The sequence below is a fragment of the Bidens hawaiensis genome, unplaced genomic scaffold (assembly GCF_021521415.1).
Source record: "Bidens hawaiensis isolate Kalapana, Puna unplaced genomic scaffold, B.hawaiensis_p1.1 tig00003115_1, whole genome shotgun sequence".
Classification (NCBI taxonomy): domain Eukaryota; kingdom Viridiplantae; phylum Streptophyta; class Magnoliopsida; order Asterales; family Asteraceae; genus Bidens; species Bidens hawaiensis.
Window position 1 is genome coordinate 1,285,958 of NW_027491167.1, and position 23,076 is coordinate 1,309,033.

The 23,076-nt window shown below is 38.6% G+C and overlaps 1 protein-coding gene across 1 annotated transcript; it reads right to left on the minus strand.

Moving 5' to 3' along the window:
• Nucleotides 1–12,727: 12,727 nt before the first annotated feature.
• On the minus strand, nucleotides 12,728–13,508 carry LOC143622261 (putative calcium-binding protein CML41). The gene has a single exon (XM_077093453.1). The coding sequence runs from the start codon at nucleotides 13,362–13,364 to the stop codon at nucleotides 12,933–12,935; it is 432 nt and encodes a 143-aa protein (XP_076949568.1). The 5' UTR covers nucleotides 13,365–13,508; the 3' UTR covers nucleotides 12,728–12,932.
• Nucleotides 13,509–23,076: the final 9,568 nt, after the last annotated feature.

The window sequence follows — 23,076 nt, forward strand, 5'->3', positions numbered from 1 at the left end:
CTAACAAATATTTATACTCGGACTATAGGTGCGAGATAAAGAAGGGAAAGACCCTTGGACGGTGAGTGAAGCCGATCCTAAAGAGATAAGGTGAATACGCCCCCAAAATTTTATAAACATGTTTTCAATAAGTCAAACTTGTTATATGAAATTGTTTACAAGGAACTATGTGTTCCTAAAACTGTTATAACTATGGGTATAAACCTAGCCCTCAGGCTGTGGTATACGTATGTCTGGATCCTTACATAGGTGGTACTATGCGATGTATGGCCATGATCGCACCACCCTTGGTCGTAGGACGCTCTCCTGCAGGGAGTACGACCTTATGTGTATATTTACGAGTACTTAACTAAGTCAAACGCTGCGGTGTTTGCTGAGGTGACCTAGAGTAGAGGCTCTAGTTTATAATGTGTTGTTTGTCTTTGTTATTCCTAAGCCACGTTGGGCCGAGATAAGCGTAGTCTCGAGGGGTAATAAAGTAAAAGAAATTATTTTGCGTCAGCGTGTTCACCAGCACTCGTTGCTGACGTATTTACTTACATTTTGCAGGTGAACAAGTTTAGCACTTGGAGTGACGAAGTGCTTATATATCCGATGGCTCGGATTTTATTTTTTATAAACATAAATGGTGGTTTGTAAACATAAACAAGTAATACTTTTGTAACAACTTGATCGGGTGTTTTATAATCCCGTCTTTGAATGTATATATAAAAGTTATGTTTTGATCCTTAAAGTTTTATAAGTCTTCCGCAAATTAACGCAACTCTGATTTATTTACAATATTGGTACCAACTGTTGGGTCACGCTCCTAGGCCTAAGATTGGGGTGTGACAGGTTGGTATTAGAGCCATCGATCCTAGCGAATTGGGTATCATAAAACAATACCCAAGCTTCGATCCAAGTATAGGAAATAATTGTTTATTCGTTTTAAGGATAAGATAGGCTGGTAACCTTTCTTTCCCTCTCTACATTCTACACCGTCTATAATATTAGATGTCATTCAAAGCTCACATTAAAGACTTTGTGCACAAGGCAAAGGAGGCCGGAATTGCCGAACCTTACCCCGAAGACAACATGAGTGATGTGTATTATGAAGCATACTTCAACCAAGATGTGGAAAACGACTTGACCAAACCTGTGTACTACCCCGGAAGCAAGCATTACCCAATAGATGTTCCCGATAGTCCACCGAAACAAGGAATTGAGCCACCAAGACACTCAAGCTACCATCCATCAACAATACCGATGTATAATCCCTCCGAAATACCGATGTACCATCCAACATAGATCCCCACTTACCAACCCTCGGAGATACCACAATACTATCCAACCGGATACCTACCAAACTCTCAACCATCCTCCGAGTGGATGAAATATCTCTCTGAACAACAGGAATGGCATGCAGGAAGCTCCACCTTCAAAGAAGTTAGTTCCCAACCAAACAACGGTGAAGGACCGTCCCGTAGACCCAAGATGAGAATAATGATGCCTTTTGAGACTTTCCAGATGCCACCAATAAACGATGAAACCGCACAACCCATGGAGGAAGATGAACCAGAAAAGGAGGAACCGGAAGAGGAAGAAGAACCAGAAGAGGAGGAAGATCCTGAAGAAGAAGAAGAACCCGAGGAAGAAACTGAGGAAGAACCGGAAGAAGAGCATCCTGATAACCTTCATGAGATGTCAAGCCCAATGGAAGGATCACTCACTTCCCAAAATGCAAGCTATGGTTCTGTGGATCCATTTGTCCAACACCTTGAGAAACTTAGGAATCAAGCTTCATCAAGCTTCCCACCATTCCAAGGAGAAATTACATCAATTCAAGATCAAGCCAACGAGATCCGAGAACAAAATCAAGCTGCCAAGACTTATCTCTACCTTTCATCCGACATGGACTATGTTCCGTATCCAGAGCCGAGGAATCACTACGAGATGGTGACCCTAGGTTACCGTGACCCACCTCCGCAGTACGGATACCCAAATATAGTCCCACAATCGTATGAAGAACATCTGGATCGTGCACTGCACGAAACCGACGATTGGAGGAAGAAGGTAGATGAAGAAGAGAAGAAAAATAAGAAAGTTGGAGAAACACTCCTTCGTAAGTGAAACAAACTAACGAAGGTTGTGAAGTATTTCTTGAAGAACTGAATATGGTGGAATATGATGTGAGGTTATGTGTGTAAAAATAGTCATGTATGTTATGTGTATAAATAAAGAACGTTTGAAACGTTCTCTTGTAATGATAGGACAAGTTATATATATATATATCATTGGAACGATATATATAAATATGTGTAATTTCAAATATATATCCTTGGGATATATATAAATGTATAATAAATAAAAATGCGTGTTTGATAAAAGAAATGTTGCTAAAATTTCAAACTTAATTGAAAAAGAAAAAGAGAAATATGTTTGAACAAAGTAACAACAATAATGCTCGTAGAGAGAAAGAGATAAAAGATAAGGGGAAAGGCCCCGAAAACGATAACGAGCGAGAGGAAGAAATTCCTGAAAAATACATGAATAAAATCCAAAAGATGATTAAGCAAGCCGTTAAGGAAGAATCTCGAGCTTAGATCTCAATCTAGACAATCCAAACATTCCGGAACTGTTAATCCTTCCGTTCATCCTTTGAAATCCGTGAAATCCCGTCTGAAACCCTCTCATGAGGAGGGTAGTGTTCACGAGTCTAACGCCGACGGTGGAATTAGACGAGAATTTAAAAAATTGAAAGTTAGTGGGTGTACGTTCAAGGATTTCAAATACTATGGACTGAAAGAGTTCCATGGTGACAAAGGGGCCATCAAAACCGTGAGATGGCTCGAGGAAATGGAAACCATTGTTATAACAAGCAAGTGCTCTGAGGAGGAGAAGATTCAATATTCTGCTATAATGTTCAAGGGGGAAGCGCATGAGTGGTGGAATGCGTTACCGATGAGTAAGGGAAGAGACGTGATTTATGTCCTGTCATGGGGAAAGTTTAAGGCCATGGTGATGGTAAAGTTTTGTCCTATGCACGAGACCGATCAGATCCAAACAAAATTCCTCAATCATAAGGTCGTAGGGACAAACCTCCGAGAGTACAATACCAAGTTTATTGAGTACTGTCGCCTTGTTCCCCAGCTGGTTAACCTTGAGTCCATCAAAGTCACAAGATACATATGGGGATTGCCGCGAGAAATCTGCGACATGGTGAGGTCGCACTTGCCTCAAACCGCTGACTCTGCAATGGAGTTGGCTGGTTACTTGATGGGAGGCATGGTCCGCAACAAAGAAGAAGACAAGAAGGTGACACCAACAGCTGCTCAAGTAAAGACTGGAGGAAGTTCCAACTTCAGAAGCAAAGGCGTAAACCGAAACAACTCTACGCCATGCAAGACGTGTAGGAGGTACCACAAGGGCTGATGCAACTTTGCCCCGTCTCCTAAAGTCTGTGAATCCTGTAATCGTACGGGACATGATGCTGCTAACTGTTGGAAAAAGAAGATGACTTGCTTTAATTGCAAGGAAATGGGCCATTTATGTTTTGAGTGCCCAAAGAACAAACCCGCTGCTGGTGGTGCGGGTGGAAGTGGCCATAACAAGAAAGGAAACGCTAGAGTCATCGAACTCAACACAAAGAAGGCCGCTGACATGCCGAAAACCATTACCGGTACGTTTCTAGTCAACGACACCTATGCTAGAGTTTTATTTGATTCTGGTGCCAATTTAAGTTTTATTGATTATAGTTTATGTAGTCAATTAAATGAACCATTAACAAAATTAGATAAAACTCTAAGCGTCGAAACTGCTAGTGGCGAAATCGTTAAGCTCTCCGAAGCTCTTGAAAACGGAAAAATTCTCTTAGCTGGTTATATTCTGCCTATTTGTTTGTTGCCTATGAGTCTGGCTGGTTTTGATATTGTACTTGGTATGGATTGGTTATCCGATAACCATGCCCGTATCATCTGCAATAGCAAAACTGTTGAACTTCAAGCCCCCGATAAACGAACGATTCGAATTGAAGGGGACAAAGACGCTGGCCAAGTTAGCATAATTTCTATGATTAGGGCTAACAAATGTTTGAATCAAGGATGCCTCGCATTCATGGCTTACGTCACTGAAGAGTCAAAGCCAAAAGAAATCAAAGACGTTCCTATTGTTTCTAACTTTTCTGATGTCTTTCCTGATGAACTTCCCGGAATTCCTCCCGATCGTGAAGTAGAATTTAGGATCAATCTTATTCCCGGTACTGCTCCGATCGCCAAAGCTATTATCGCTTAGCGCCAACCGAGATGAAGGAGTTAAAGAAACAATTCGATGAGTTATTAAAGAAAGGTTTCATTCGACCGAGTTCGTCACCTTGGGGAGCGCCAATTCTGTTTGTCAAAAAGAAGGATGGTTCCATGAGGATGTGTATCGATTATCGTGCGTTGAACAAAGTCACAATCAAAAACCGATATCCACTCCCTTGTATCGATGACCTTTTCGATCAACTTCAAGGTGCTAGCTTTTTTTCAAAAATCGATCTTCGTTCCGGCTATCACCAACTTAAAGTCCAATCCGAAGACATTCCAAAGACTGCTTTTCGAACAAGGTATGGACATTATGAGTTCACGGTTATGCCGTTTGGACTTACTAATGCTCCGGCCGCATTCATGGACATGATGAATCGAATTTGTAAGCCCTACTTGGATAAATTTGTTATCGTATTCATCGATGATATACTTATTTATTCTAAGTCCAAGGCCGATCATGAAATTCATCTTCGAACGTTGCTTGAAATTCTTAGAACCGAGAAGTTATACGCTAAGTTCTCAAAATGCGAGTTCTGGTTGCACGAAGTGCAATTTCTTGGTCATATCATTAACGTCAACGGTATTCAAGTGGACCCCTCTAAGATTGAAGCTATCTCTAAGTGGGAGGTCCCGAAGTCGCCAACCGAGATCCAAAGTTTCTTAGGTTTGGCCGGCTATTACCGTAGGTTTATCGAGAACTTTTCTCGAATCGCTGTTCCCCTAACTTTCTTAACTCGTAAGAATATCAAGTATGAATGGAAAACGAAGCAACAAGAGGCGTTCGATATACTTAAACAAAAACTTACCCAAGAACCTATCTTGACTTTGCCAGAAGGTACTGAAGATTTTGTGGTATTTAGTGACGCGTCTCACACGGGTTTGGGATGTGTACCAATGCAACGCAAGAAAGTAATCGCCTACGCCTCTCGTCAACTCAAAGTACACGAAAAGAACTACACGACTCACGATCTAGAGTTAGGCGCCATAATCTTTGCACTTAAGATATGGAGACACTATCTCTATGGAGTAAGATTTATCGTGTACACTGATCATAAAAGCTTGAAACATATTTTTGATCAAAAAGAGCTGAACATGCGCCAACGGCGATGGATGGAAACGCTCAATGACTATGACTGTGAGATCGTTTATCACGAAGGTAAAGCTAACGTTATGGCTGACGCCTTAAGTCGTAAGGAGCATGAGAAGCCAAAAAGAGTTCGAGTATTACGTTTAGAGCTTCAAATTGATCTTTTCGAACAAATCAAATCCGCTCAAACTCAAGCGATCAATGAAAACCAAATCTCCGATGAAAAACGTAATGGCACCATTGACTCGTTAGTCAAAGGTGGCGATGGTATCCTTAGACTCGGTAATAGGATTTGGGTACCAATCGTTGGAGGGTTGCGTGAGAAAATTTTGAACGAAGCTCATAAGTCGAAATACATGATGCATCCCGGAAGTGATAAGATGTACCACAATCTCAAAGCCAACTATTGGTGGAATGGAATGAAAAGGGATGTCGCTTCGCATGTTGCGAGATGTTTGACTTGTTTGACAGTCAAGGCTGAAAATCAAAAGCCTTCAGGATTGCTTCAGCAACCCGAACTTCCCGTTTGGAAGTGGGAGTTAATTACTATGGATTTCATTACCAAACTCCCGAAGACGACTCGACAACATAATGCAATATGGGTAATTGTGGATCGTTTAACGAAGTCCGCATATCTCATACCCATTAATGAGTCGTACTCAATGGATTAGGTTAGCGCGTATCTATGTAAACACCATTGTCGCTATGCATGGAGTACCGCTATCTATTATTTCTGATCGAGACAGTCGTTTTACGTCTCACTTTTGGAAAAGCTTCCAACAAGCTCTTGGTACGAAATTAAACCTTAGTACCGCCTATCATCCGCAAACCGATGGGCAAAGCGAAAGGACCATTCAAACGTTAGAAGACATGCTTCGGGCTTGTGTGATCGATTTAGGTGGAAGTTGGGACGACCACTTACCCCTAATGGAATTCTCGTGCAATAATAGTTATCACGCAAGTATTCAAACCGCACCATTTGAAGCATTATATGGTAAAAAATGTAGAACGCCTGTGTGCTGGTCTGAAACCGGAGATAATCAATTATCTGGACCTGAGATAGTCCAAGAAACCACCGATAAAATACTCCAAATCTGAGAACGACTTAAGACGGCGCGTGATCGTCAAAAGAGTTACGCTGATGTCCGCCGTAAGCCGTTAGAATTTAATGTCGGTGACAAGGTTCTTTTGAAAGTATCGCCTTGGAAAGGCGTTGTTAGCTTCGGTAAGAAAGGAAAATTGAGTCCTCGATTCGTTGGACCTTTTAAGGTACTTGAACGAATCGGAAATGTTGCATACCATTTGCAACTACCCGAGGAAATGCAAGGGATACATGATGTGTTCCATGTCTTGAATCTGCGTAAATGTTTGACCGACGAATCTTTGGCTATGCCATTAAAAGATGTAGAAATAAACGAGAATTTAAATTTCATAGAACATCCAATTAAAATTGAAGATTCGAAAACAAAGAAATTAAAGAGACGAAATTGTGAAAGTTAAATGGGACTCACATAGAGGGCCCAAATATACTTGGGAACTCGAATCAGAAATGAGAAAGAAATACCCCCAACTATTCTTGTAAAGCAATCTTGAGGACGAGATTTGTTTCAAGGTGGGGAGGATGTAACAACGTGAAAATTTCGAGTTCAAAGTATCAACTTTACAAAGTCTAGGGACTAAAATTGCCAAATTCTAAACTTGAGGGTTAAAAATGAAAAATCTGATTTCTTGTCCTATCGCGCTACGCGATGGACAAAAGGAGAAGCCCCTCGCGTACCGCGATGGAGCTTCTGACACGTTGTGACACGTGTGCCACGTGGCACACGGTAGCACTAGGTGCTGCCACGTGTCACCACATGGCAACACTGCTGCCACGTGTTGCCACGTGGAGCAGCGCCTGCCACGTGTCAACACGTGGCAGGTCTACGCTGTGAGCCAGCAGACCTATATCGCGGTACGCGTTAGGTCTGCTCAGGGACCCATCGCGTACCGCGATAGGGTCCAAAATAATGTCTATAAATAGCAGGTCCGGGATTTCATATTTTCACATCCAAACTCAGCTCTCTTACCTCTCTCTAACTTCTCTCTAAAACCCGGCAATCGTATACTCAATACACCTCGAAATCTGTGCCTTAATTTCTGGTAAAGCGTGCCACGATCCCTCGTTTGTGTACAACGTGTCCTCGAAGTGCGTGTCACCTTCCACCCACATACCAAGACGGTGTTTGTTGAAATGGCGATAAATCTCGATAAGCTTGTCGTTGAGTATTGAAGTTTGGCGTTATTGTTTGACGACCAAAGAGATCAAGCGGCGTTGGAGTGATGCTCAAGTCCCTAGGATTTCTATACGCCACTAAGGTTAGGCGTAATAATGAATTCAATATAATTCAATATTATATTAAAGGCTTAAGCCCTAAGTCGAGGTTATACTCGATACTTCGATAAAAGAAAAGAAAAGAAAACATAACAAAGAAATTAATAAAAGAATGAATATTGTGATTACATATATATGTGTGTAAGTATATATGTGTATATTCTTTGTTATGAAAATATTATTTATTGAATAAAGAGTATTCTTAAATAATAAAAGAAAACGATTACGTTTCTTAGAGAAGAAGAAACGTCGGGTGTTGAATATAAACTAAAGGTTTATAATTTACTTTTAAACTAAAGGTTTTCAAGTAAAAGAGAATTGAACTAAAGGTTCAATCGAGGATTGAGATATAAAATAAGACTAAAGGTCTTAAGCCGGATCGTGTATCCGACTAACAAATATTTATACTCGTACTATAGGTGCGAGATAAAGAAGGGAAAGACCCTTGGACGGTGAGTGAAGCCGATCCTAAAGAGATAAGGTGAATACGCCCCCAAACTTTTATAAACATGTTTTCAATAAGTCAAACTTGTTATATGAAATTGTTACAAGGAACTATGTGTTCCTAAAACCGTTATAACTATGGGTATAAACCTAGCCATCATGCTGTGGTATACGTATGTCTGGATCCTTACATAGGTGGTACTATGCGATGTATGGCCATGATCTCACCACCCTAGGTCGTAGGACGCTCTCCTGCAGGGAGTACGACCTTATGTGTATATTTACGAGTACTTAACTAAGTCGAACGCTGTGGTGTTTGCTGAGGTGACCTAGAGTTGAGGCTCTAGTTTATAATGTGTTGTTTGACTTTGTTATTCCTAAGCCACGTTGGGCCGAGACAGGCGTAGTCTTGAGGGGTAATAAAGTAGAAGAAATTATTTTGCGTCAGCGTGTTCACCAGTATTCGTTGCTGACGTATTTACTTACATTTTGCAGGTGAACAAGTTTAGCACTTGGAGTGACGAAGTGCTTATATATCCGATGGCTCGGATTTTATTTTGTATAAACATAAATGGTGGTTTGTAAACATAAACAAGTAATACTTTTGTAACAACTTGATCGGGTGTTTTATAATCCCGTCTTTGAATGTATATATAAAAGTTATGTTTTGATCCTTAAAGTTTTATAAGTCTTCCGCAAATTAACGCAACTCTGATTTATTTACAATATTGGTACCAACTGTTGGGTCATGCTCCTAGACCTAAGATGGGGGTGTGACAGTTCATCTCCAGTACCCTCGTTTTGAATACTTTCCTCAACAGGTCTAAAATAGCTCGGTTTTCCTTTATCCAAACATGGGAACATATGTTCAAACCATGATGCATCCTTCGATTCTATTATGGTGCCATTGTTTAATCCAGGGTTCTTGGAATCATGCACAAGAAATCGAAATGCACCACCGAGACGGGTATATCCTATAAATACACAATCCACGGTTTTGGGTCCTATTAGTAGGCGTTTTGGTGGAGTCACCACTACCTTGGCTAGGCACCCCCACACTCGCAAGTATTTATATGATGGTTTATTTCACGTCCATAATTCATATGGCGTTAGATCTTTCTTCTAATTGAGTATCATGTTCAAGACATAATTCGCCGATAAGATTGCTTCCCCCCACATGTCCGGCTTACCCCAGAACTTATCATCATGGCATTCATCATTTCTTTCAAGGTTCGGTTTTTACGTTCCGCTATGCCATTTGATTGGGAGTAAGGAGGCGTGACTACATGTATGATCCCTTCTTTTTCACACAAGTTAACAAAAGGTGAAACATATTTACCTCCTCGGTCACTCCTTACTCTTTTGATCTTCCGATTTAGTTGATTCTCAACTTCGGCTTTAAATAAGATAAACTTATCAATAGCCTCGTCCTTACTCTTAAGTAAGTAAAAATTGCAATACCTTGTAGTATCATCAATGAACGTGATGAAGTACTTGTTCCCACCACAAGTAGGAATTGCTTTTAGATTACACACATCGGTGTGAATCATCTCAAGGGGTTCAGTGAATCGTTCAATCTTTTTGAATGACGATCTTGTTTGTTTTGCTTCGACACAAGTTTCACATTTATTATTTGAGTCGATATCGAATGTTGGTATGCAATTAAGTTTAATCAAACATCGAATGGAATTAAAATTAACATGACCTAGTCTACCATGCCAAACATTAGAATACTTAAGCATATAAGCAGAACTAGTAGCATTCTCATTCATTTCGTTAAACACGGTTACATTCAACTTGAACATACCATTGAGGGCATAGCCCTTACCAACATACAAACCATTTTTGGTCAACATGATCTTATCAGACTCAATCACTATTTTGAACCCAAACTTGTTCAACTGCCACCCCAACCCAAGATTCTTACGAATCTCGGGAACATGCAACACATTTGACAAAGTGAGTTCCTTTCCCGAAGCCATCTTCAAAACCACATTCCCCTCACCTTTGACTTCGGTCGTAGCGGAGTTTCCCATAAACACCTTTTCTCCATTAGTCAGCTCTTTGAAAGTGCTAAAGAGACTTTTGTCAAAGCACACATGACGGGTAGCCACCGAATCGACCCACCAATCTTTGTTATTTTGCCCAACCAAGTTAACTTCGGTGACCATAATCGAGAGGTCCGTGACCACCGCAACAAGGTTCTCAACCTCTCGAACCATGTTCACTTGTCGAGTATTTTCTTTCTTTGGAAGCTTGCATTCATTGGCCCTATGGCATTGCTTTCCACAATTATAACAAGTTCCTTGGAACTTCTTTTTCTTCCCAACTCCCCCCTTAGGACCAATGTTGAAGCTTTTCCCATGATTTTTCTTTCCACCGTTTTTATTACCCTTTAAAGATTGATCATTTTCAACAACATTGGCCTTTGTTGTTCCAGTACCATCAATTCTTTTTAATGTAATATTATAATCTTCTTCAATACGAAGACGAACAACAAGATCTTCAATGGTCATCTCCTTTCGCTTATGCTTGAGATAATTCTTGAAATCGACCCAACTTGGTTGTAACTTTTCAATAATACAAGCAACTTGGAATGTCTCGCTAAACGACATCCCTTCCGCATGAATATCATGAAGAATAACTTGCAAATCTTGGACTTGACTCATAACAGTTTTTGAGTCTATCATTTTAAAGTCCAAGAACTTAGCCACCACGAATTTCTTAGTACCGCCATCTTCCGTTTTGTATTTGGGGTCCAACGACTCCCATAATTCTTTGGCAGTCTTGGCCTTACAATATACGTTATAAAGTGCATCCACCATGCCATTCAAGACATAGTTCCGGCACAAGAAATCCGAATGATTCTAAACCTGAACCGCGCTCAACGATTGCGCATCCATTGCCCCTTTATCGGCTTGAGGAACGGTTTCAGTCAAGAACCTCGCGAGGTTCAAAGTGGTCAAATAAAAGAACATCTTTTTTTGCCACTGTTTGAAATTCACACCGGTGAACTTTTCCGGTTTCTCAGCATGAGACGTGACTGCAGCAGGCAGCGGAGCAACCAAACCGGTTGTGACAGAAACGGCAGTACGCATGGGTTGGGATTCCATTCTGAAACGAAAATTCAAAAATAATAATAAGTAATCTGTTTAAGTTTGTTAGAAATCTTGAATAATACAATCCAGAAAATAAAATAAATAAACGAAACAGTAAACCGGGCTTGTGTTTAACACAATTCCCTTAAACAGATTCGCAGTCTGTTCCCAGGGTACTCCGGTTCGAAACAGAATCGTAGCTCTGCCGGACTCGATCACTTGCCTGTAACGAAAATAATATTATGTTATTTATAACCAAGAATCATAATCAAACCCGATGACTATCCCCGGGTTTTTGGAGTTGCATTCTTGTCCACGAGACGTGCAGGCACGCACGCACGAGTGCGATGAATTTCTAGTCCAGAAACCCAAATTTGCACCACCACCCCCCACTGTGCGCGCGTAGGACTTGTGGTAAAACATGTCATTAAGATTCAAATGAGTGGTAAAGGCTCTACCTTATATACCACTCATTATTTTGTTCCCAATCCGATGTGGGACAACCTTTTACCACTTCCTTATTTAGACTTCATTCACACACTTTTACTTTAAAACTTCCAACAAAAAAACATGAAAGTTTCAAGATTGGTGAGGATGTGGAAAGCAATACGAACATCAAAAGATTGGACGTGTCAACATAGAGGTTATGAAAAAAAAACATGAGGGTGGTCTTAGTTGATAGTTTCCCATTATTCACATTCCATGATGTCATATTCTAATGTGAGCTTTGAGGTTGAATGATGTAATGTGTTTTCAAGTAGTATAATTCAAATTACATCCTTTGTGTTATTCGTAAAACCCAAGTCTATACTAACAAAAACCTCAAGAGTTCTAATGGGAGTAGCCACTAGACCATTGAAGGTACCAAGGGGGTAACGCCCTCTCGGCGGGATTTGAAATGGCTCCCGTTAGGGTTCAACCGGCAGTGCCACTTACGTAGATTTGTCATATAGAGACTTCATTGAATGAATTTGACTTGCATGTATAGCTAAAAGTTGCATATAAACTGAGATCATTGGCAGCTTAAGTCCACGCTAAGTTAGTAACCTGACATAGTGGTTGTTGGTAATTGCGAGGGGTGGTTACTACTCAATAATGATAACTAGTGAGTAGTAGGTACGTTCATACTAAAACATTTCATTGATATAACAAATAACAAGCAGTTATAATTGATATCCTTTGCAATTTTGACAAAAAGTTCCAATGTTTCATCCTAATAAGTGTAATTGTTCGACTTATGCATAAAGAAAATCTATTGGTCTATTTTACATAAGAAATTACAACTTGGTTTTCAAAGAAAAAGCATCTACGTTCTTTGCATAACCTTTCTATTTTATCTGATTATTGACTTTGTATATTCACAAAATACTTTAATATTCTTACGGTGAATTAATGCACAACTCAGAAAACTATCAAGGAATTAAATTTGCAAAACCAAAAATAACAAAGGTGCTAGTTATATACAAATAATTGAAAAAAGATATTTACAACTAAAGCATTAATAACACATGATGCACTAATGACATAAAACTCTACAAAAGAATGAAAGAACACGAATAAATCAAGTATCTCACTCACACTCATGCCTTGCAACTAATCCATGCATTTTTTTCTGTATTAGTATCAAATGTGTAAGTATCGAGGAGTCAGGTGCATGCCATCATGTCATGAAACTCGTTAAAATCTACAACACCATTGCCATCAAGGTCATACTTGGCGATCATCAACTCGCACTCGTCAACGGTTCTCGACTCCCCTAATCTGCTAAGCATTCTCCTCAAACTTTTAGGAGTTATACAACCACAACCCTCTACTTCTTCATACATCTTAAAAGCCATCTTTAAGTCATTCACTTTCCCTTCCTCATTTGCACCTTCAACCACTTTAACCATATCTTCAAAGCTCAACAATCCGTCACCATCAGAGTCCATCATCTCCGCCACCATCTCCGCCTCCTCCGATGACAACTCTACACCTATCTTTGCGATGCAAACTTGGAGCTCCGGTGGCGATAATTTGCCGTCACCGTTTTTGTCCAAATGTGTGAATACACGTTTGTATTGTTGTTTTATATCCATGAAAGCTATACTTTACTCCCAAAAACCGAATATACTGATTACTGACGAAGCTAAAGTGTGTATGTGTTTTATATTCGTATAATCGTATTTATGTTTTTATTTCTTGATGAATGATGAAATGAGATTAGATGCATATATATACATATATTGGGCCGAGTTCTATTTGCGTGTGGTTGACCAAATTTATGAACTTTTATTTTAGGGATGCAAATTTTAAATTTTACACTTCCTTCCATAATTTGGAACTTACTACGAAATGGACCCTCTCAAATTTCTAGACAAACTTGTTTCTTACTTGGTATGTATGATGTAAATATGATGTACCTTGTTTTAAAATAATTAGACGTCCAAAATTATTTACTTTTTATTATTTATGATTTTTATTAAATCAGTTTTTCTTCTTTTTCGTGTCTTCTTTTCACATATTTGTTTTTTAGATCTCGATTTTATTTTTTTTCTTATTAACTTTATTTTTATATATAATTAGGTGAATCTTTGATTATAGTTGTATATAGTTATACACATATTGTCATATTTATAAAAGTAATGCATTTATACATTCAATTAGGATTTTACATATATACCTATTCTAATCCAACTTATAAGCACAAGCTTGTTTGTTAAAGAGCTTTAATATATAGGTTTAATTCGATTCAAACTCGCTTAAATTCAACACAGCTTAAGTTTCTTTTATCACGCTATGCCTCATTTGGAGATCCTGAAATGAAAAGGTGTTTCAAAGCAAGGCAATTAGCTAGTCCCGTATATTCGAAAATCTTTCTTTTGATCAGAAATAGTGCAACTAATTGTAGCTTCAAACTGTTAAATTAATGTAACTTTAATAATTTGTAGTAAACTATTGACACGGGGTGTTTGATTTGGGATAGCAACTTGCTAATTTATGTGTTTTTGTTAGGCAAATACAGCCGTTTAGAAAAATAGAGACCTTGAATATGAGTAGATTACTTGATTACACCCCATTTCTGAATTAGTTGACCATGAGGCTTTTGAATATTGACAACTATATATTATTATATCAATAGAAAAAAAAAAGAATAATTATAAGCCATACATTGTTGAGGGGTACAATGCGCCACTTGTCCAACACGTTTATCATATGTTAGAGGTTCGGTAGGAAATATCTGTATAATGTGTGTGGTATCTTACGGACTAAACCGAGTAGAATTGGTAGAATAAAAAAACGAGCACATAGATAATCAACTACCTCAAAATAAATATAAATCGGTTGTCAGAGACGGTGGTGAATCGCCGGCGGTAGTAGTGAACACGAAAGATGTTAAATCGATTGGCGTTTGTATTGCTTTCTCTCCGTCAGTTTTGAAAGAAAGAAAACAATATGTGTGGACAATTAACACTTCCATTAAAAGATATCATAAGTTACCTACCGTAGATATTTGTGAGATAACAAAAACTTAATTTTTAATACTTATATAATTTTCAACTCCCTCACAATAAACATATATTGAACTTTAAATGTGTTATCTCACAAATATTTAGTTTTTGTTCTCTCATAAATATCTACGGTAGATAACTTATAATATTTTTGTTTAATTTTTTAAATATGTGAATGTCCTTCACCAGTATAACTAGCCTAATGAGCTTACTTGTTCATAAATAGTGTATTACATCATGGCTCTATCCTTAAATCCCTTATATGGTGGGCCCCAAACCTCCTCCAAGGGATGGTGCCCCCTTCTACCTCTGGGAGTCTGTCTGGGTTCGCTGGTGTACTTCACAACTCGTGACTCATATCAATCTAGTTCTTAATTGCTTCTATGTTAAATAAATCTCAATTAATCAAAATGACTTAATAACACTAAAATCACAAACAAAAAATTCTTTCCATGTTAGCCAACAAAAACCAAATTATTATTCTTTCCATCTAAACTTCAGTCATTTAACTTTATATGTGAATTACCATGACTTACCCCATACAAAATACATTTCAAAGTGTTTGTGTTTAATTAAATTAGAAGATGCATGTGTGGTGTGCACCTTGGCAAGCTGTTTGTCAAAGTCAACACAGTTTTGATTTTTCCTAAACAATTATATAAAGTAGCCTCTCGTTAATAATTTATAGACAATTATAAAAAACAAGACAAGTGGCATCGACCTAAAAGGAAATTTGTTCCCAGATTAAGCTGACATGGATGACCATGTAGCAACTAATATTGGCAGATGTGTTGGAAAATTTGTTACGTGTGCATTAGTAGGTTGTTATGACACAACAAATGCACACTAATAAACATTGATGAATGAGATATCGATGTGTGATTGTGTGTATTTGAAAGAAAATACTATAATGGTGTATCCCACATCGGTGGGATGGAGAACTTGTACCTTGTTTTTCCTCTATAAATAGAGAGGTAAACTAAGTTGTAACATACACCAAACCTTACACACAACACAAGCATTGTTGCAAGGTACAAGCATTGTACCTTGGTTTCTTTTATTTGAACCTTTTTCAGGTTTACGGTTAACTCCGGCAGTACTACTGCTCCGGCTGTTGTACCCTGGGAAACAACGAGTTCTCTTGGGAGACTCGAAATATTGTTTTAAGGGCCTCGTGTTCAACACGATCCTCAGCCAAACCGTTTACATTTTTTTTGTATTGTATTTGGTTTATTTCTTTGATTCTGTATTGTATTTCAGATTCTTGTATTGTATTGTATGAGTAATAAAACTGTTTGTTAATTTTATGTTTATTTACTCAATTCACGAATTCGGTTCCTACAATCTTAAAACAATATTTTTAAAACCCTTATCGTGAAAACTTTGTTTAAATTTTCAGAAACTATTCTATTTTGATCCAAACCAGTTTTGTTTCAAAATAGTATATATTTTAAAAACAGTTTTTTCTTTTCTGTTTTAGTCTCGGAATCAAGAATTGGATCTTCAAAGTTGGATTTAGACAGATTCGTTCTTGGTTTAACATTCTAAAAATCAGAAAAGGCACCTTTTTTGGGTTGTTTTTGGCTATCTCGCACGAGATAGTGTTATCTCGCACGAGATAAAGCTATCTCGCACGGGATAAATTTATCTCGCAAATTTCAAAATTTTCTGAATTTTTTTTTCTAAGTTACTAACTTGGTCTGTTTTCTGTGTTTAAGAATGACAGGACCAATCCCAAACACTTCTAATGCTACCCCTGCTGTCCATTTAACCCCAACCAATATGGGAGCGACCACAATGGCTAACCATGCTGAAAAAACCAGAAAAGTTCACGGGTGTCCACTTTAAGAGGTGGCAGCAGAAAATGTTTTTCTACTTGACAACCTTGAACTTAGCACAGTTCTTGGAGAAAACAGCCCACATACCCACTGCCCAAGATGATGCCCAAAGTGTGAGTGCTTTGGACGCTTGGAAACATTCTGAATTTCTATGTCGCAATTACGTGCTCAATGGTTTGGCGGATCCATTGTATAACGTCTATTGTGGGATAAAGATTGCCAAAGAACTATGGGAGTCTTTAGACAAGAAGTATAAAACCGAAGATGCGGGAACAAAGAAATTTGTTGTAGCCCGTTTTTTGGACTTTAAAATGGTTGACTCCAAGACTGTGATCACCCAAGTCCAAGAACTACAAGTTATACTTCATGAAATTCACGCCGAGGGTATGACACTTAGTGAAATGTTCCAAGTTGCAGCCATAATTGAAAAGTTGCCTCCTAGTTGGGTTGAGTTTAAGAATTATCTTAAGCACAAACGAAAGGAGATGACTATTGATGAATTAATTGTTCATCTTCGAATTGAGGAAGACAATAAAACGGCTCAAAAATCAGCTCATGTGGAGCCAATGGCTAAGGTCAACATGGTTGAACTTGGACAATCTTCTAAGGGGGGGGGGCATAAGGGTAAGGTAAAATGGATAAGGGAAAGGGAAAGGTGAACCTTGGACCGAAGAAGAAGGTTGTGAAAAAGAAACCTCAATCTTCAAACTTCCAAGGTGTTTGTTACAATTGTAATGAGAATGGCCATCGTGCGAACCAATGCAAGAAGCCTAAGCGTGAGCGTGCGCATATGGCGGATGAAAATGGTGAACCGTTGGTGGCAATGATCACCGAGCTCTCGGGAATGATTGAAGAAATCAATCTTGTGGGGGACAAACCGCAAGGATGGTTCATTGATACGGGTGCGACCCGTCATATGTGTGGTGACAAGACCCTCTTTAGCACCTTTAAGGAGGCTGCTAGTGATGCTAAGTTGTTTATGGGGAATCAAGCAACGGCCGACATCAAGGGTGAAGGGAATGTGATCTTGAAGATGACTTCAGGAAAAGAGCTTACTTTGAGCAACACTTTGTATGTGCCCAAAATTCGTAAGAATTTGGTTTCGGGTTGGTTTCTTAATAAGTTTGGTTTTCGTTTAGTGTTTGAGTCGGACAAGTTTGTCTTGACTAAGCGTGGAATGTATGTTGGTAAGGGCTATGCCCTAAATGATATGTTTAAACTTGATGTAACCGTGATTGGAAATGAAATGAATAAGGCATCTACTTCTGCTTATATTATTGAGTCTTTAAATTCAAATGTTTGGCATGGTAGATTAGGACATGTAAATTTCAATTCACTTCGTCGTTTAATTAAATTAAAAAGCATACCAACATTCCACATTGATACAAACTCGAAATGTGAAACATGTGTTGAATCCAAACTTATAAGATCATCCTTCAAATCGGTTGAAAGAATAACCGAAACACTTGATTTAATTCACACCGATGTGTGCGATTTAAAAATGTGCCCAACAAGAGGGGGAAACAAATATTTCATCGCGTTTATTGATGATTGCTCAAAATATTGCTATGTATATTTACTTAAAAGTAAAGATTAAGCAATAGAAAAATTTATCTAATTTAAAAATGAAGTTGAGTTACAACTTAACCAGAAAATTAAACGTGTGAGAAGCGATCTAGGAGGTGAATACGTTTCACCATTTGCGGATTTATGCGCATAAAGTGGCATAATACATGAATTGACCGCTCCTTATTCTCCACAATCAAATGGCATGGCGCAACGAAAGAAACGTACATTGAAAGAGATGATGAATGCCATGTTGGTTAGTTCTGGGGTGAGCCATGACATGTGGGGGGGGGATGCCATTTTAACGGCAAATTATCTTTTAAATAAGATACCTCTCAAGAATAGGGACGAGACTCCTTATAAGTTATGGAAGGGAAGAGAACCTTCGTACAAATACATGAAAGTGTGGGGGTGCCTAGCTAAAGTCACCGTACCACCTCCTAAGGCTCTTAGGATTGGTCCCAAAACTGTTGATTGCATTTTCATTGGATATGCTCACAATAGTAGTGCACATCGATTTTTGGTACATGAATCCAAAAATCCAAATGTACACGTAAACACTTTCATGGAGGCGAGCCCCAATACTGTCTCGTATTTTGAGCACGTGTTTCCTAAGTTAGGACACACACATGAGGCCTCATCATCACGAGCGAATGATGTAGGTGCAAGCTCGTCAACACAAAATGACGACTTGGTTCATGAAGGAACACATGAACGGCCCGAGACTGAGGATGGTGATTTAAGACGAAGCAAAAGATAAAAGGTTGCAAAATCCTTTGTTCCTGACTTCGTAAGCTTTATGGTTGAAGATGAACCTAATACCTACCATGAAGCGGTGACCTCACCTGAAGGACCTCAATGGAAAGAAGCAATCAAGAATGAAATTGATTCGATCTTACAAAATCATACTTGGGAATTGGTAGATCTTCCAATTGGTTGCAAACCACTTGGATATCGTTGGATATTCAAAAAGAAGATGAAAGCCGATGGAAGTATTGATAAATACAAGGCGATGCTAGTGATCAAAGGTTTTAGACAAAAGGAAGGTCTAGACTATTTTGATACTTACTCACCTGTAACACGTATAACCTCTATAAGGTTGGTGCTTGTAATCGAGTCTTTACGAAGTTTGGAAGTGCACCAAATGGATGTAAAAACGGCTTTTCTAAATGGTGATTTGGAAGAAGAGATATACATGGAGCAACCTGAGGGTTTCTCTGCCCCTGGTCAAAAGGGTAAAGTATGCAAACTCATCAAGTCTTTGTATGGCTTGATGCAAGCTCCAAAACAATGGCACCAAAAGTTTTACCAAGTCATGATTGGCAATGGTTTCAAAATTAATGAGTGTGATAAATGTGTTTATGTTAAAAACACAAATGGAGGTTATGTTATTTTATGCCTTTATGTGGATGACATGCTTATCATTGGGAGTAATGATAAAATGGTTCAATCTACAAAAGACATGTTAAAGGCACGATTTGACATGAAAGACATGGGCTTAGTTGATACTATTCTTGGAATAAAAATCATTAAAACCAAAGAAGATCTTACTTTGAGTCAAGCACACTATGTCGACAAGATTCTTGAAAAATTCAACAAGGAAGACAAGCGAGTAGCTCGTTCTCCTGTTGACATTACTCTACATCTATGTAAAAATAGAGCTGAGCCGGTTGCTCAATTAGAGTATTCAAGAATCATTGGAAGTCTAATGTATCTCATGACATGTACGAGACCAGAATTAGCATATGCGGTGAGTAGGCTAAGTAGATATACTAGCAATCCAAGTGTTCAACATTGGAAAGCTATTATAAGGGTGCTTAGGTACATAAGATACACCAGAGACTATGGTTTGCATTATACCAACCATCCAGCTGTGATCGAAGGGTATACTGATGCAAACTGGATTTCGGATATGAAAGATTCCAAATCAACAAGTTGGTACGTGTTCCTACTTGGTGGGGCAGAAATATCTTGGAAATCATCCAAACAAACTGTAATTGCTAGATCCACAATGGAGTCTGAATTCATTGCCTTAGACAAATCTGGGGAAGAGGCAGAATGGTTACGTCAATTCGTGGAAGACATTCCACAATGGCCAAAGCCGTTTTAGGCAATTTGCATACATTATGACAGTGAGTCTGCAATTGGTAGATCTCAACGTTCAATGTATAATGGCCAATCAAGGCATATGAGACATAGACATAACACGATACGACAACTACTGTCAACGGGTGTTATCACGATTGACCATGTGAGGTCAGAAGATAACATTGCAGACCCGTTAACAAAAGGCTTAAGCAAGGATAAATTTTATAAGTTGTCGAGAAGAATCGGACTAAAGCCCGCGATAAAGGAAGTATGAGGGAAACCTAACTTAGCAGACTGGAGATCCCAAGAGCTAAGTTCAATAGGCAAACTTAATCATATGACCAGAGGCAGTCACTGTGGGGGAGTACCCCAAAACCAAAGGGAGTCTTGAACTTCCTAGTCCTTTCTCCTAGGGGAGTACCCTAAAACAGTGACATTTGGGAGAGGTTAAGCATATTAAGGTTAAGTGAAATAACCATGATGCTTTTAATGATTCATGGGAATCACCTATGTTAGAGAGAAGTGTGGTCGCTTCAAATGGAATTGTGGGGAGGCGCAATTTCCTAGAGCTCTCGCAGAACCAGGACCGTGATCCATGACCATAACGGACACAAGAATGAGGGGTTGACCAAACTATGGAGAGTATTGTGTGAACGCATATTGTCGTCTACACAAATGGGGGTCTGTTCAAAGTCATCGCGACTACAAACCGCTAGGAGGCTAAGTATGCTTCACAACGGAAGGTTCAAAGGGTAACAACTACCTATCCGGCAATACTCAACTGTTGAAACTTACTTCGAAGAATCGATTTCCATTCATGTGGGGGATTGTTGGAAAATTTGTTACGTGTGCATTAGTAGGTTGTTATGACACAACAAATGCACACTAAAAGACATTGATGAATGAGATATCGATGTGTGATTGTGTGTATTTGAAAGAAAATACTATAGTGGTGTATCCCACATCGGTGGGATGGAGAACTTGTGCATTGTTTTTCCTCTATAAATAGAGAGGTAAACTAAGTTGCAACACACATCAAACCTTACACACAACACAAGCATTGTTGCAAGGTTTTTCCAACTTCTTCTTCTTCTACATTTCTGGTTTCTTTTATTCGAACCTTTTTCAGGTTTACGGTTAACTCCGGCAGTACTACTGCTCCGGCTGTTGTACCTTGGGAAACAACGAGTTCTCTTGAGAGACTCGAAATATTGTTTTAAGGGCCTCGTGTTCAACACGATCCTCAGCCAAACCGTTTACATTTTTTTTGTATTGTATTTGGTTTATTTCTTTGATTCTATATTGTATTTCAGATTCTTGTATTGTATTGTATGAGTAATAAAACTGTTTGTTAATTTTCTGTTTATTTACTCAATTCACGAATTCGGTTCCTACAGTTTCGAGATATATAGTTACTATATATTTATAGCTAGCATGACAAGTCACGACTTGGTCTTGAGAAAAAAGAAAAGCAAGGACTTGTCAACTTTACAAGCATAGATTTTTATTTAATAACGATTTCTAGCTACGAGAAATGTCAACCCTGAGCCTTATATTATTATATCAGTTGGTGGGTAAATGACCTTTCCCATGCTGGAAGCCTAGAACTATATGGTGTTGATGATCACGTATGAAAAAAACATAATGCTATAAAAACTATAGTGTGAATCTTGCGCTGGTGAACCTTTTTATTATATGAGTTTAGTTTAAACTAGTATTACCGTCCTCAAATCCTCGTGTTGCTTATAAATATAGTAGTAGTTATTCTCACATATTTGATGGCCTAATTTTTGCGTGTTAGCATGCTATGATGGGCATGTGTTGTTGAACGTTTTTACGTCTACCTTACCGCAAAGCACGAATCGAATGCCCCATTCATCACACGGGTTCAATAACACATTTCATGGTTTTATGCTCCTGAGCCTTATATTATTATATCAGTTGGTGGGTAAATGACCTTTCCCATGCTGGAAGCCTAGAACTATATGGTGTTGATGATCACGTATGAAAAAAACATAATGCTATAAAAACTATAGTGTGAATCTTGCGCCGGTGAACCTTTTTATTATATGAGTTTAGTTTAAACTAGTATTACCGTCCTCAAATCCTCGTGTTGCGGCAGGAGCATAAAACCATGAAATGTGTTATTGAACCCGTGTGATGAATGGGGCATTCGATTCGTGCTTTGCGGTAAGGTAGACGTAAAAACGTTCAACAACACATGCCCATCATAGCATGCTAACACGCAAAAATTAGGCCATCAAATATGTGAGAATAACTACTACTATATTTATAAGCCATCAGTTGCTGACAATCATCCATCTAAAGCATGTACATAATTCACAAAATACCTATTTTCCGTGGTAGACATTTGTTTCTCCTTGCACCAACTTTTAACGGTTTAAAGTTTGATTTTAACTTCAAAATTTTTCGCTCTATTTTAGGAGACCATGTTTCCAAATACTCAAGAATTGGTTAGATTGTTAAAATTTATTTCAACGTACTTATTTTCTATGCGAGCATTACGAAAACTAACCTATTAAGTTATATTAACTTGCTTTATTGGATGCTAAAACACCCCAAAGCCGGCTATGTCCCAGCAGTCTGGTTTATACGTGCAACACATACACTTAAAAATATCAAACACACAAAAAAGGGACAATTCCCAAAATAGTCCAATACAAGAGAGAGATTCTCAAAATAGTCCAAAACTTATTAAAATTCCCAAAATAGTCCACGGAAACCTATCTGTAGCGTGACATTGGTATTCGTGATGTGAGATTTGAGTAGTCAATCACAATCTGCCA